General features: G+C 34.8%; 3 protein-coding genes across 5 annotated transcripts in view; 2 read left to right on the top strand and 1 right to left on the bottom strand.

Annotated features, from left to right (window-relative positions):
• The window catches only part of LOC140451432 (somatostatin receptor type 2-like), a 1,059,667-nt gene that overhangs the window by 634,234 nt on the left and 411,269 nt on the right, over nucleotides 1–14,164 (bottom strand). The window lies entirely within an intron of this gene.
• LOC140451430 (uncharacterized) overlaps nucleotides 1–14,164 on the top strand; it is a 32,921-nt gene that overhangs the window by 7,126 nt on the left and 11,631 nt on the right. Inside the window, exon 2 of one of the 2 annotated variants that reach the window (XM_072545224.1) lies at nucleotides 11,631–11,870. The exons of the other annotated variant lie outside the window; for it this stretch is intronic. The gene's annotated coding sequence lies outside the window, so the exon portion shown is untranslated. The remainder of the gene's footprint in view (nucleotides 1–11,630; nucleotides 11,871–14,164) is intronic. 2 annotated transcript variants of the gene reach the window in all.
• Nucleotides 44–3,846, top strand: LOC140451319 (uncharacterized). The gene is made up of 3 exons (XM_072545067.1): nucleotides 44–471; nucleotides 751–1,330; nucleotides 3,841–3,846. The coding sequence occupies exons 1-3, from the start codon at nucleotides 44–46 to the stop codon at nucleotides 3,844–3,846; spliced, it is 1,014 nt and encodes a 337-aa protein (XP_072401168.1).

Raw genomic sequence — 14,164 nt, 5'->3', positions numbered from 1 at the left:
TTTTAGAACACACTTATATGTAGTTAGTGCGGATATAGAAAAAATGTACCGTCAGGTATTGGTTGCAGATGATCAAAAATCCTTACAATGTATCTTATGGCGAAATAATCCGGAAGAACCGATTGAAATATTTCAGTTACAAACAGTTACGTACGGTATGAAATGCTCTTCTTACTTAGCGATTAAATGTCTTATGACATTGGCAGAGGAGCAAGAAGCTAAAAATCCTAACATTGCTAGCATTATTAAATCCGATTTTTATGTGGACGACCTTTTGACAGGTTTTGATTCAAAACAGAAAGCGCGCGAAGCATGTAAACAACTTTTTGAGGTCCTCAAAGGCGGAGGATTTACATTGCGTAAATTCTATTCAAATGATCCTGAAATATTAAGAGATATACCGGATAATTTAACTACGGGTTCCGTTATTCAATTCGGTGAAAACGAGAAGGCGAAAACTTTGGGATTATTGTACTCACCGCAATCAGATACTATGTTTTATAGCATAAGTTCATCTCTAGGCCATATAATCACAAAGCGAACTTTATTATCGGACATAGCTCAAATTTTTGATCCCTTGGGTCTATTAAGTGCGTGTACCATCATAGCGAAAATTATGTTACAACAACTATGGCTCGAGCGATGGGATGATCCCATACCGGAGCATTTAGCAAATAATTATTTACAGTTTAGGAATAAATTAGAAAGCTTAAACAATTTAAAAATACCTCGGCATGTTATATGTTCTAGTAAGGTCAAACTAGAACCTCATGGATTTTGCGACTCCTCAGAAAAGGCGTACGGTGCTTGCATATTCATTAAATCTACCGATTCGTTAGGCAGGTCGTATTCATTCTTATTATGTGCAAAAAGCAAGGTTGCGCCCTTAAAGCCAGTTACCTTGCCGCGTTTAGAGCTCTGTGGAGCAGTAATTTTATCGCGTTTGACCAATAAGGTCAAAAATTCATTAAATGTGCAATTCGATACGTGTTACCTCTGGACAGATTCATCGATAGTACTTAGTTGGTTGAAAACAGCAGCCAATACATTGAAGACGTTTGTTAGTAACCGCGTAGCAGAGATCCAGGAAACCACTTCGTTTGCGCAGTGGCGTCATGTGCCAGGCAAGGATAATCCTGCAGATCTAGTGTCCAGAGGCGTGGAACCGGATAAAATAATGGAGTGCAACTTATGGTGGCATGGACCGGAGTGGATCATGCAAGATTCAGATAAATGGCCAAATTTACAAGTTGTCCCCACTGAAACAAGCGAAACGAGGAAAAACATAAAGGTTTTTATGAGTAAACTTGATGAAACACAGAATACGGAAGTATTTTCATTTAAGCGCTTTTCTAATATTTTACGTTTAAAAAGAACCGCTGCATATGTGTTCAGATTCATCCGCATGTGTAAAAATAAGGAAAGAACTTCTGAACCCCTTTCTTTGGATGAAATACATTCTGCATTTAATCGTATTCTAAAACTGTGTCAATCACAGTCATTTTCTAATGAAATAAAGCATTTGAACCAAAAGGGATCTTTAGATAAAAACAGCAAACTCATAAATTTATCTCCATTTCTTGATGATCAGGGCATCATGAGAGTAGGCGGGCGTTTAAAGCATTCCGAGTTTACGTATGACAAAAAACATCCCATCATTTTAGCGGCAGATCATATAGTTACGTCGTTAATATTTAATCATTTTCACAAGGATCTTATGCATGCTGGTCCTCAGCTTTTACTTGCAACTATAAGAGAAACTTTCTGGCCGTTATCAGGAAGAAATTTAGCGCGACGTACCGTACACAAATGTGTAAAATGTTTTAGATTAAAATCTAAATCCATTCAGCCAATAATGGGTGACCTACCTGCCCAGCGTCTCGCAGGTGGCCCACCGTTTATTGTAACAGGTGTAGATTATGCGGGCCCTTTCTTAATTCGCGATAGAAAGGGTCGAGGTTGTAAACTAATAAAGAGTGTGTAATACATGTGTCTTTTTATTTGTTTTTGTACGAAGGCCATACATTTAGAATTAGTTACAGAACTGTCTAAGGAATCATTTTTGTTGGCCTTCAAAAGATTTATTGCGCGAAGAGGCAAGCCTCAAAAGATGGTTTCCGACAATGGAACCAATTTTATAGCAGCTAGTTCGGAGTTAAAATTGTTAAGCAAATTTTTAGAGCAGCACACTCCCGCGATAAGGGAATCCTTGCTAAAGAATAATATTTCGTGGTCCTTCATACCTCCCTATTCTCCACATTTTGGCGGACTGTGGGAAAGCGGAGTAAGAACAGTTAAGCATCATTTGCATAGGGTTTTGGTAAACGCGCACTTAACGTTCGAGGAATTTTATTCGTTGCTTGTGCAGATTGAAGCTATAATAAATTCCCGACCGATTCATCCTTTATCCTGTGATCCAAATGATCTCTCCCCATTAACCCCTGCACATTTTCTCATCGGAAGACCACTTATTACCAATCCAGATCCAGATTTGCGTCATGTTCCAGTTAATCGGCTCTCAAAATTCCAGCATATTCAGCAGCTTTCTCAGCATATATGGGAACGATGGAACAAAGAATACATCTCCGAACTACAAAAACGCACGAAATGGACTACTACTAACGGTGAAGTTGCGGAAAACACGTTAGTGCTCATAAAAGAGGACAATTTACCTCCATTAAGGTGGAGGTTAGGTCGCGTGATCGAACTTTTACGCGGCAGTGATGGTGTAGCCAGAGTTTTTAGGATAAAGACAGACAATGGTATCATAACTCGTTCCTTTTCCAAGGTGTGTCCGCTACCCATTTCGGACTAAGTGTAGTTTAAACATTTGAACATTTAGCATTAGCAGACGATTTTGTTGGCAGTGTTTGCCAAGGCGGGGGCCATGTTCACGCCTCTATCCAATTCGAGTTTATTTTATGCATTTTTACAATCCGGCAACATAGTGGCGTAGGGAGATATATTATGCCATATGTGAAGATAAGGCGAGTCCCTTAAGACACCCCAAAGACGACAGCACTCAGCACTCAAATACGAGACGGGATCGGGGAAACAGCATTCAGAGCGAGCGGACATAATACTTAATAAGCGTTTATATATTGTATTGTGTAATTCAAAATAAAGTCAGTTTTGTTTTCGCACGGAGTTTGATTATTCACCAGCGGCACAAGCGAAGTGCATATCAAGCACATCCACAAGGTTCTACAAGAATTGGTACAACTTTTGTGTTACTGTCAAATACAACAAGGGCTACAATTCGAACATTTATATCATTACATGTATTACATATATGTAATACATGTAATGATAATAATTAATACATGATATTACATATCATGTATTAATTACTGGATTACTTTCAAGTTATTTATTATAATTTATTTATAATTTATTAATATTAGAAATCAATTAAAATTAATTTTTTAAACGCATATCTTTTAAATTATATCCGTTAGACCCCCCAGTATTATACTTTTTTGGAATCAGCCCATTTTTATCGATCTAAAAATGTCCTAAAATACAGGGTGTTACATTTAAAAAAGAGCCGATGACGTCATTACCTTAATGTGTATCACCTTGTATAATGAAATTTTATTGTAAAATGTAGAACATTAATCATAAAAATCGGAGTGTTTTAAATTTTTTTTAAAAAGGCTTTTTGGTGGATGTGAAGAGAGCTAATCCACATTTTCTTAAAAATAAGCTAACTGCAGCATCGCAATCAGAAAGAAAGATTTCATATTGTAATGAAGAGATCTAAGTGAATATGTTGTTTCAACTGGTTTATATTCTAAAGTGTGAAAGGATGCTAAGTAAACTCACAATCCTTATTTTTAGGAGTGAAGTGATCTATGCCACTTACCACCACCGGGTACTGAAAATAACATATTGTCAGTGGTGAACAGAGCTAGCAGATGCTTGAGCTTAGTATGCAAATAACAACAGACAAATTATTATGACACAGTCGATTAGTCACCTTATCGTTAGCTGCGGTTTGCTGTTAAAGCAAAATCTTACGGTACTCGATTGTAACAAGTAGTAAATTTATTTTATACGTAAACGCAAAAGGCTTCCATCAACTTGGAAACGCAATCGACAAAGGAGCCTCAGACTTTCTTTAAAGGAACATATTTCGCAAAAAAGTAATATTGTTAGAGGAAAATCTGTTAAACCCGGTAATTGTAAATGTCACTATAGGTGCACAGAAAAAATTAGCCAGGAAAAGAGGCAACAATTATTTGATGATTTTCACTCCACTCAAGATAAAAGAGGAAGATGAAGCATTATTAGTAGTATAATTACGCAAAAAATACCTAATCGGCGATATAAAACAAATAATGAAGATGCCGCCTCTAGACGCAAATACACTATGGTGTACAATTTAAGGTTGGACGACGAGAACATCTAAGTATGTAAAAAGTTTTTTCTGGGTACATTTGATATATCTGGAAAAAAAGTTGAAACGGCTTTAAAAAATTCAAAGTCGTCAGGTATCATAGAGGAGGAAAAGATAGGTCAAAAAGTTCCCCCTAATAAAATCCCAGATAATTAAAAGGAGGTAGTATGTAATCACATTAAATCACTACCGGTGATTGATTCTCACTATTGTCGAAGTTCAACCAAGAGGAAATACATACCTTCTAGTTTGTCTGAAAAACGACTTTACCAGGATTATTTAAAATACTGCGAAGAGTATTAGGAAGATTCAGTGTCGTTTTATTATTATATACATATATTTAGCACCGAATTTAACTATGGTTCCCATAAAGCAAAAACAGACCTATGTAGCTTTTGAACGCAATTCACAAATAAAACCGAAGACGAAAAAAAAAAATATCAAGATGAATGCAATCTATATCAAATTCGAAAGAAGGAGGCTAGAGAGCATAACAAAATTGACAAAGATCGTGCTAAAATTTATAATACTTTCAATACCTTCACTTTGGATATGGAAAAGCTTTTACTGACTTCTCAATTAGAAATGGGACAATTATATTATAAACGGAAACTAAAATCCTACATTGTACGGTGTATAATCTCAAAACTACTGTTGCTATTAACTACATGTGGCATGAATTGAATGGTACAAAATGATCATCATAAGTAGCTACATGCTTATGGAACATGCTTTCTGAGCTACCATCTGAAGTGAGCGAAGTAACATTTTATTCTGATACTTCAACAGGTCAAATTGGAAATTCCATTTTATATGCAACATTTATAAAAGCTTTGTCTTCTTCTGATAATTTACAAATTATTAATCAAAAGTTCATGGAATCTGGATATTCCGGAATGGAATGCGACAGCGTTCATTCTGCGATTGAAGGGAGGGGACGAAAAATTAAAATATATGTGCCTGACAGGTGGTATACAGTGGCAAGAACAGCCAAAGTAAATTACCCTCTATACGTCGTTAAGAAGTTAGATTACAGCCATTTTTTAGATTTTAAAACAGCGAAAAATTAATTATTAACAAAACGAAGACAGTTGATAGTGATGTTATGAAGTGGATAAATATCAAATGGCTGCAATATAGAAAAGAACACCTTGATATAATCTTCTATAAAACACAACGTAGTCAGCTAGACTTCAAACAACTGTGCATTCGTAGAAACACTCGAGTAGACAACAATGTTTTCAGTGAGGCTCCGAAACTGTATCCTTCTGCTTAAGGAATAGAGCCTAAGAAACTAAAAGATCTACAAGATTTTTGTAGGTCAGGTACTATCCCAGCCACCTACCATAATTACTACCTCCGACTTCTAAAACCAATAGAAAGAATCGCTGCAGACGATTCGGAATCCGAGTAGCGATAAAATAATAAGATTTCTGTATATTCAATGTTAAATAATATTCAAAGTTAAAGACTAAAAACTAAATTGAATTTATCATAATTTTGTGTTATTATTGTATCCAAAATTAATCATTTTAAGCATAATATCACCTTGTATTATTTAATTTCGTAGACTTAGATTTTTTCACACAACAAAAAACAGTATGACTTGTGAAAAGTTATCTAGTGGTGAATGGAGCTAAGTGAACGAAACCCTTCTACCCTCATATAAATCAATGTTTTATTAGTGTTTGGTTTAGAAAAAAGTAGGTAACACTTTGTTTGATAAATCCTGAAAAAATTTTAGGAATAGTTCAATGAACAGGAAAGTTATAAACTGAAATGTATTTTTTCCTGGAGATGGTAATCTAAAATGCTCATTATCCCGAAACTGCCTTTTGTTGGTTAGCTCTCTTCACATCCACGGCGACGAAATATCGAATTTATTCCATACTTTACGGACACACTGTATACATATATATATATATATATATATATATATATATATATATATATATATATACTAAGTGACATAGAAATCCGAACACCCAGTTTGAATGATTTTATTTTAAAAAAATTTTGTATAAGTACTTAATAAAGCATAATAAGTAAATGATTAAAATTTCAAAATGATTGCATTGCTTTAAAGCCCTTTTACCTTTAATAAGGTGTGGATGCACCCCGATGTGTTACGCATTCTCCAACGCGCCTAGGCATGCTTCTGATCAGGTGGTCAATGTCCTCTTGTGGTATCTCATTCCAGGCAACCACCAACTCCTCTCGAAGTGCTTGTAGATTCTGAGGAGGACGTTGCAAATTGAGCAATATCCTCTGAGCAAAGTATGTCTAGGAACGATTGTTTAATTAAAGCTTGACGAGTATTATGTTTATTAAAAGAGCAAAGGAAGGTATTGAAATTCGAAAGTTGATTATGCCACGAAGGATGTGTAGAAATAATAATGAGTAAAGTTGCAGTAAGATCAAAACCATAGAGGAGAGAATTTAGTATACAAGAGAGAGGTTGGACAGCTCTAGTGGTCTAGTATAAATGAGATTATTTGGTTAAATAAGAAGTTGGTAGATTGGATTTTGTGGATTAGTTGATAAACTAGCTGCGTATGGCAAAACAAGATGTTGTCTTTTAAACCTGAGTGGCGGTTCGTTAGCTTCACCGTACATGCTTTGAGCGGGGCTAGATCTAAAGGCACCTAAGTAGATCCTAAGACCCGTATTGTGTACGGAGTCAAAAGCTTTCAGATGTGGCTTGGAGACAAACATATAGACAAAACTACTATAGTTTATTTTGAAGCGAATAATGAACCTGTAAACTGTAAACAATACCTCTTCGTCAGCTCACCATTGAAAATGTGCTAGACTTTTCAGGATATTATTATTTTCTAAGCAGTTGCATTTGGTTTCATGTATGTATGTATTCCAAGTAAATCTGGAGTCTAAGGTCAGTTGTAAGATTTTATGATGATTAATAACATCTAGTAATACTTCGTTGTATGTCAAAGTTGGATTATCTTTTGTCGTTTTTATACTAAATTTCATAATTTTAGTTTTTTGAAATGAAAAGGAAAGTCCGATATGTCTCAACCACCTTTCTATATTATCAAAGGCTGTTTGCATTAGTCGACAGGTTGTTTCAATATTTTTTCCTTTGCAAAAGAGTGCAAGGTCATTAGCATATAATGCGTATTTTACAAGGAGATGAATGCTTTTTGCCTACTTCATTAAATGCCAGACTAAACAAAGTTGTGCTGAGCCTTGTGGTACTCTATTATGTTGAATACGAGTAGATGACAGCTTAAAGTTTAAAATAAATTTAAATGTTCTATCATCTAAAAAAATCTACACAAAATAGTATATGTTTTTAACACGTCCACATTGTTAAGGATTTTGCAGTATTACAGATTTTTAAACAATGACAATAAGGCTCCTTCTTCTTCTTCAAGTGCCATCTTCGTTCCGAAGGTTGGCGATCATCAGGGCTATACGTATTTTCGAAACTGCTGACCAAAACAATTCGTTGCTGCTACAGCTATACCATTCCCATAGATTCTTTAGCCAGGAGTTTCGTCTTCTCCTATGGACCTTTTTCCTGCTATTTTCCCTTGCATAATTATTCGAAGCAGTTCATATCTTTCGCCTCTTGTAATGTGTCCCAAATATTGCAGTTTTCGTTTTTTGATCGTAAATATGACTTCCTTTTCTTTATTCATTCTTCTTAAGACCTCGACATTTGTGACTCTCTCGGTCCTTGATATTCTCAGGATTCTGCGATACATCCACAATTCAAATGCCTCTAATTTTTTGGTATCAATCTTTTTCAACGTCCATGACTCCATTCCGGTAGAACAGCACAGAAAGTACGTAACATCTCATCAGGCGAAGTTTCATTTCAAGGCTCAAATCTCTTCCGCAGAACACTCTCTTCATTTTAGTGAATATGGATCTGGCTTTTTCTATTCTTATTTTGATTTCTGCTGAGCTATCGTTATCTTCATTTATAAAAGTGCCTAAATATTTGTATTTGCTAACTTGATCGATAATTTCATTGTGTAAATATAAATTTTGGACATTTTGTGTTGATTTCGATATTACCATAAATTTAGTTTTCTTTATGTTCAAAGATAGTCCATATTCACCACTATCTTATTCACCAATGTCTGTAGCTCTTCAAGTGTTTCTGCGATCAGAACGGTGTCGTCGGCTAATCTTAGATTGTTTAGTCTAACACCATTTATTTTAATACCTACGGATTGCTCAGAGAGTGTTCCATTCATTACGTCTTCGGAATAGAGATTAAACAGGGTTGGTGACAGTATACACCCTTGTCTCACACCTCGCTTTATTTCAATTTCTTCAGTGGTATTATTCTCTACTTTCACTACTGCTTTCTGATTGTAGTACATATTTGCTATTAGTCGGATGTCTCGTTTATCTAAATTCTTTTCTGTCAGGAGTCTGATTAGGTGATCATGCCGCACTTTATCAAAGGCCTTGTTGTAATCTATGAAACACATGAATACATCTTGATTTATGTCAAGACATCTTTGAGACATAACGTTTAGTGCAAACAACGCCTCTCTTGTTCCAAGTCCATTTCGGAATCCAAACTGGGTATTATTGATGTCCATTTCCAGTTTTCTGTGTACTCTAGAGTGTATAATTTTCAGGAACATTTTCAGTACATGGCTCATCAGACTGATTGTACGGTAATCACTGCATTGTTTGGCATTTATTTTTTTTTTGTATAGTAACAAAGGTGAATAAAAGCCATTCTTGTGGTATTTTTCCTGATGTATAAATGCTATTGAAAAGTTTAACTAAAATGTGAATCGAGTCTTTTTCTATTAGTTTAAGGATTTCCGTTGGTATTTCATCTGGACCTGGGGCTTTACCATTTTTCATTCTTTTTAGTGCGTAAATTACTTCTTCTTCCGTTATTTCTGGACCTTTGTGTCCTTGTATGTTACTTAGCTCAGATTGTTGTCTATCATCTGCAAAGAGTTCTTCAATATAGTTTTTCCATGTCTTCAACTGTTCTTCTAGTTCTGTTATTATGTTTCCGTTGACATTATACAGGGTATTTGGCTGCTTACGGTTTTGTGTACCTGCAAGTTCTTTCACTTTTTTATGTACATTAAAAATATCATGTTTTGCCTGCAATTGCTCTATTTCTTCACATTTTTTTTTTATAAAAATCTTCTTTTGCTATTCTGATTTCTATAAGGCTCCTTAGACATAATAAAAGGCTGCTAATAAATCTTGATTACAAGCCATACAGTCAGAAATATGTGATTGTAAAATTATCAAATTATCTGATGTAGAACGATGAGATCTAAAACCGGATTGTGCCGGTGAATTAACTTAATTTTTATCCAAAAACCAGATCAATCTTTTGTTTGCCATTTTCTCCAATAATTTGCACATTATGCACGTCAGCGATATTGGCTTATATAAATTAAATAAACTTTGTGTTAGGTTATAAATTTTTTTAATTGGTATGATATATGATTCTCGCCACCGCTTAGGGAAATGATAACTGTTCCAAATACTGTTGTGAAATTTTAATAAAATAATAATGCAAGGAGTCGATAATTTTTTTAAGAATATGAAAGGAATGTCATCTGGATCAGAGGCTGTGGCGATTTATTTAACTGCTTTTCTCTGGTCACACTGTCATCGAATGCCATAGTCTGTGGACTAGTGCGCATTTCGATGCGCATCGCCCCGCCTCGAATTTTCCCATTGGCTCTTGACCTGGAAATCCCTATTTATCGCTTGAATAGCGCATATAAATATTGGCGATTTTCAGGTCAGCCAAGTCAGTCCCTAACGGGCTCTCCGAGAGCTTAGCGCTCTCGGGGCTCTGCTTCCTGCATTTATTTTCCATACTCTGTGGCTGAGAATTGTTTCAACTTAACTTGGTGTTTTTATTTCGACGAACAAATTGTCATGTAAGAAATATCTTGCCTTTCTCAAGGCAAGACACCGAAGATAAAAATAATATATATAAGAGATGTTTTTGTTGTGGACTAAATTTGTTATAAATTGTGTTTTTGAAAAATTTATTTTAAGACCAATTCTTTTTGTGGTACTATGGAGTTCTTGAACAAGCAAGAAACTCATTTCAAAAATTCAAGTCTCTATTATCCAATAACTCATTAAATTTGGAAATCCGTGAAAAGTTTACAAGATGTTACGTGTGGTCTGTACTTTTGTATGGATGTGAAACTTGGACTTTAAACGCCGATATCATGAATAAAATCGAGGCGTTTGAGATGTGGTTGTATCGAAGGATACTAAAAATTCCATCTAGCAGAACCAGAAACGAAGAAGTTCTTCGAAGAATGGGACATCAACGAACTCTATTAAATATTATTAAGAGGCGTAAACTAGAATATTTTGGACATACAATCAGAGGACCAAGATATGAGTTCCTTCGGCTAATTCTCAACGGTAAAATCGACGGAAAGAAATGGATAGGACGGAAGAAACTCTCTTGGTTGAGGAATTTGCGGCAGTGGACAGGTTTGACAGCGGACCAATTGGTACACGTAGCGCAAGACCGAGATCAGTATAAAAATATTATAAATATTATGGTAGTCGCCGACGTTCCGTAGGGATATGGCACTCTAAGAAGAAGAAGATGGAGTTCTTGAAACACCGATTCACAAATATTGAGGGTTATTCTACAACCTTATTCGGGGCGGAATTCAAATATTAAACATTGTCACAAATTTTACAATTCGTAAAAACATCTCCAGTTCAATACAAAAACTAATTTTAAAACAATATATTTTTTATGAGAAGTTTTACGTGATTTCCCAAACTATATTAATTTCAGGATACAAGGTTTTGACATCTGAACAACGAATTGGAATCTTGTATATGGCATTTTATTATTTTCGTGTGTAGGTGTCTACTGGTAAATTTGATATCGAAGTTGGAAATACGAGAACATCATTATTATGACAGATAATTCTAATCTGTTGAAATTTAGTGTGTAGTATCAGAGTTAATAAATATTGTCCTGATTTATGTTAACAGTTTCGAGTTAAATGGATAACGTTTTGACGACCGAGACATCACAATCGATACAGGAGCCATAATTCAAAACCACTGGCAATAAACCTACATATTTCGACAATAAACCAGAGAAATAGCTTCACCCACATACATTAAACGTTAATTTTAAATTTTGTTGTATACTTACTATGCCATTACGATAATAAGAAAACTTTTATTGCAGCTGAACTTTGTGTAATCTTGTTTGTTCTTTTAGATCCGTATATCATGAAATTCTCCTAAATCCATCTTCATAGGGGCAGATTATAGAAAGAGCAAAAATAATGAAGAAAAGCTTTATATACAACAGAACTATTTAACATAGTTGCTGTAATTTTCTTAATACCTTTTATTTCTGCTAATTCGATGTGTGTGGGTGATCGTTAAATCGCTTAAAGTGTGTGACAAATTTAGTCTATTACCATAAGTTGGTGGAAGAGTTGGCTAATACATTTCTGTAAGTATTTAATATATAAGACTGTTTAATAATATTACTAACACAATAAGTAAATCTTTAAGTACTAATATATTAAATTAATTAAGTCTACGCTATCACGCCGTCTCAAAGACGTCTCGTTTTTTAGGCCCACACTATTTATTTTTTGTCCTGAAATTTACTAAACTTTTACAGAGTATTATCAAAACTATGCAGAAAAGAATATCTAAGGCATTTTTGTCAAAAAATACTTAATGCTATTAAGGTTAATCCAGTCGTCAGAGACGAAAATGCCACTGAAACTCTAAAAATTATTCAAATAAGCTGAATTTTGCTGAAAATGTCAATGTGGGGATCCCAAAAATATTCAAAAAAGTTTATTACTCCTACTGCTTTGCTCAGACTGTCAAAAAGAAGGTGATCTAGATAACATTTTCTTCGAATGTAAAAAATACACAAAACAAACTGAAGACCTAATAAAAAATTTAGTCAATATCAAAATTTTTCCTCCGTTCAATATCTCTAAATATAAGAGTTGTAAATGAATGTTTGATGGAATTTATTTGCAAAAGTAAGCTTAATATTTAACTGTAATTAGAATCCTAACCTCTGTCTTACCCCATTTGTTATTACCTTTTATCCGTGACCCAATCTAATTTGTCTTAAAAGCAATGTCTTGATGGGTCCCTAGACGAGAAACGAGTGTCCATGTTTTATCTCTATCCTTAATAATAATTTTAATGCTTAAAATTTGTAATGCTACTTAAGTTTGAAATTTATATTATCTTTTTATATTGTACTACACAATCTTCTTTCTGGGTAGAATATTTTCAGGTTGTGACTAGCTGTATGGCACTTGCCTATGCCATTAAAAAAAAACATATTCCTTTGCTTTCTCCTAAAACGCCGCTTGTTACATTTCTGGTGTTATTTCTATACAGGAACATTTATCGCAAGAGTTTGTCACCTTTGTCAACGAGTCTCGTCCAATTTTCATGCTCGCTCTGACTCGACAAGATTGGAACGCTTGGCAGCCATATCGCTGGCTGATCTAGTTACCTTTGTCAAAGGGTTCTCCTTCCGATATTCCGATATTTTATCTGACTCGACGATTGCGCTCCCTTGAGCTAATACCCATAAATTTTCAATCGTATTAAACACATACAAGAACTGATATCACACTCTGCTCGGTATTATATGCCTTCTAATCAAAAACTCTTTGATTATGTTAGTCGTGTTCTATCTCCGGCACAATTGTTGCAATTTTCACCAAACTGACATTTTTCCACCGTGGAGCTCGTCGAAATATCATTACTTCCCGGCTATTATTGAAGACTTTCTTCTGAAATGCGATACCACTTCGAGATTTCGACGCTGTTCTTCTTGTTTTTCGTATCCCACGGAATTCTTATAGGAAAAAGGACCAACGATATAATGTTGGAAACAATCTTTCTAGTTTAGTAGGTCGAAAAATTCTACTGATTCGACGCTATTCTTTTCTAATTGATGGTATTGTACGCATTGTCAATCGGAGAATAGTTTCAGATGGCATCTAACAATATCCTGTGGTCAAAATATGACCGCCGCTTATTTCTCAATTCACAGTTTGTTCTTAGTTAGTTCTTTATTAGTATATCGATCTTTTCATGTCTATTCTTTATACTTGTACTTTCAGCTGTTTTTAAAAACATTCGTTTTTGGAGCGGGAGAATGTTTGGTAAAGTATGTAGTTATTTATTTTCATATTTTTATATTTTTTTTACTTACTTTTACTTTACTATAATATGCTCTGATTTAATGATTCTAACTTATTTGCTTTAAAATATATTGTTTCCGGTTATTTCACAAAATCTCGTAAAATTGTTAAACTGGCTATCTCATTTATTATGATTTAAGTACGGAAAATTTTACTTCTTTTGTTATTTTTGTGTCGATAATACACACAAAATGTGTCAAGTATCGTGTTACACTGTGACCATTGAATTGGATTGTCGCTATTCAGAAGCGTCCTAGAATAGGGTTGATTTATGATATGCACTTGTCCATAAACCACCCAACGGTTAGAGGGTTCTTTCTGACCGTCTCAAGTCTCAACATTTTCGACTTTCACTTCACCGAGACAGCGAACAATAAGCATCAGTCCTTTCTTCTCTGCCTCGGATGGCGTCGTGACGCACCGCGACCAATTCTGCCTGCCACGAATACATCAATATTTCAAAAGGTGAGTCTATATTCTTTGTACAGACAACAGTATGAGTTAAGACCAGTTAATTCTCGTAATTTATTCACAGTTATAGTCGTTAGTTTTCGCTTCA

Source organism: Diabrotica undecimpunctata, chromosome 9 (assembly GCF_040954645.1).
Source record: "Diabrotica undecimpunctata isolate CICGRU chromosome 9, icDiaUnde3, whole genome shotgun sequence".
NCBI classification, from domain to species: Eukaryota; Metazoa; Arthropoda; class Insecta; order Coleoptera; family Chrysomelidae; genus Diabrotica; species Diabrotica undecimpunctata.
This window is presented reverse-complemented; position numbering and strand designations above follow the sequence as displayed.

Coding starts and splice junctions, on each gene's coding strand:
- LOC140451319 (XM_072545067.1), top strand. CDS start 44: ATGTACCGTCAGGTATTGGTTGCAGATGATCAAAAATCCTTACAATGT. Junction 472..750: donor GCGAAAACTTTGGGATTATT/GTACTCACCGCA, acceptor TATATGTTCTAG/TAAGGTCAAACTAGAACCTC.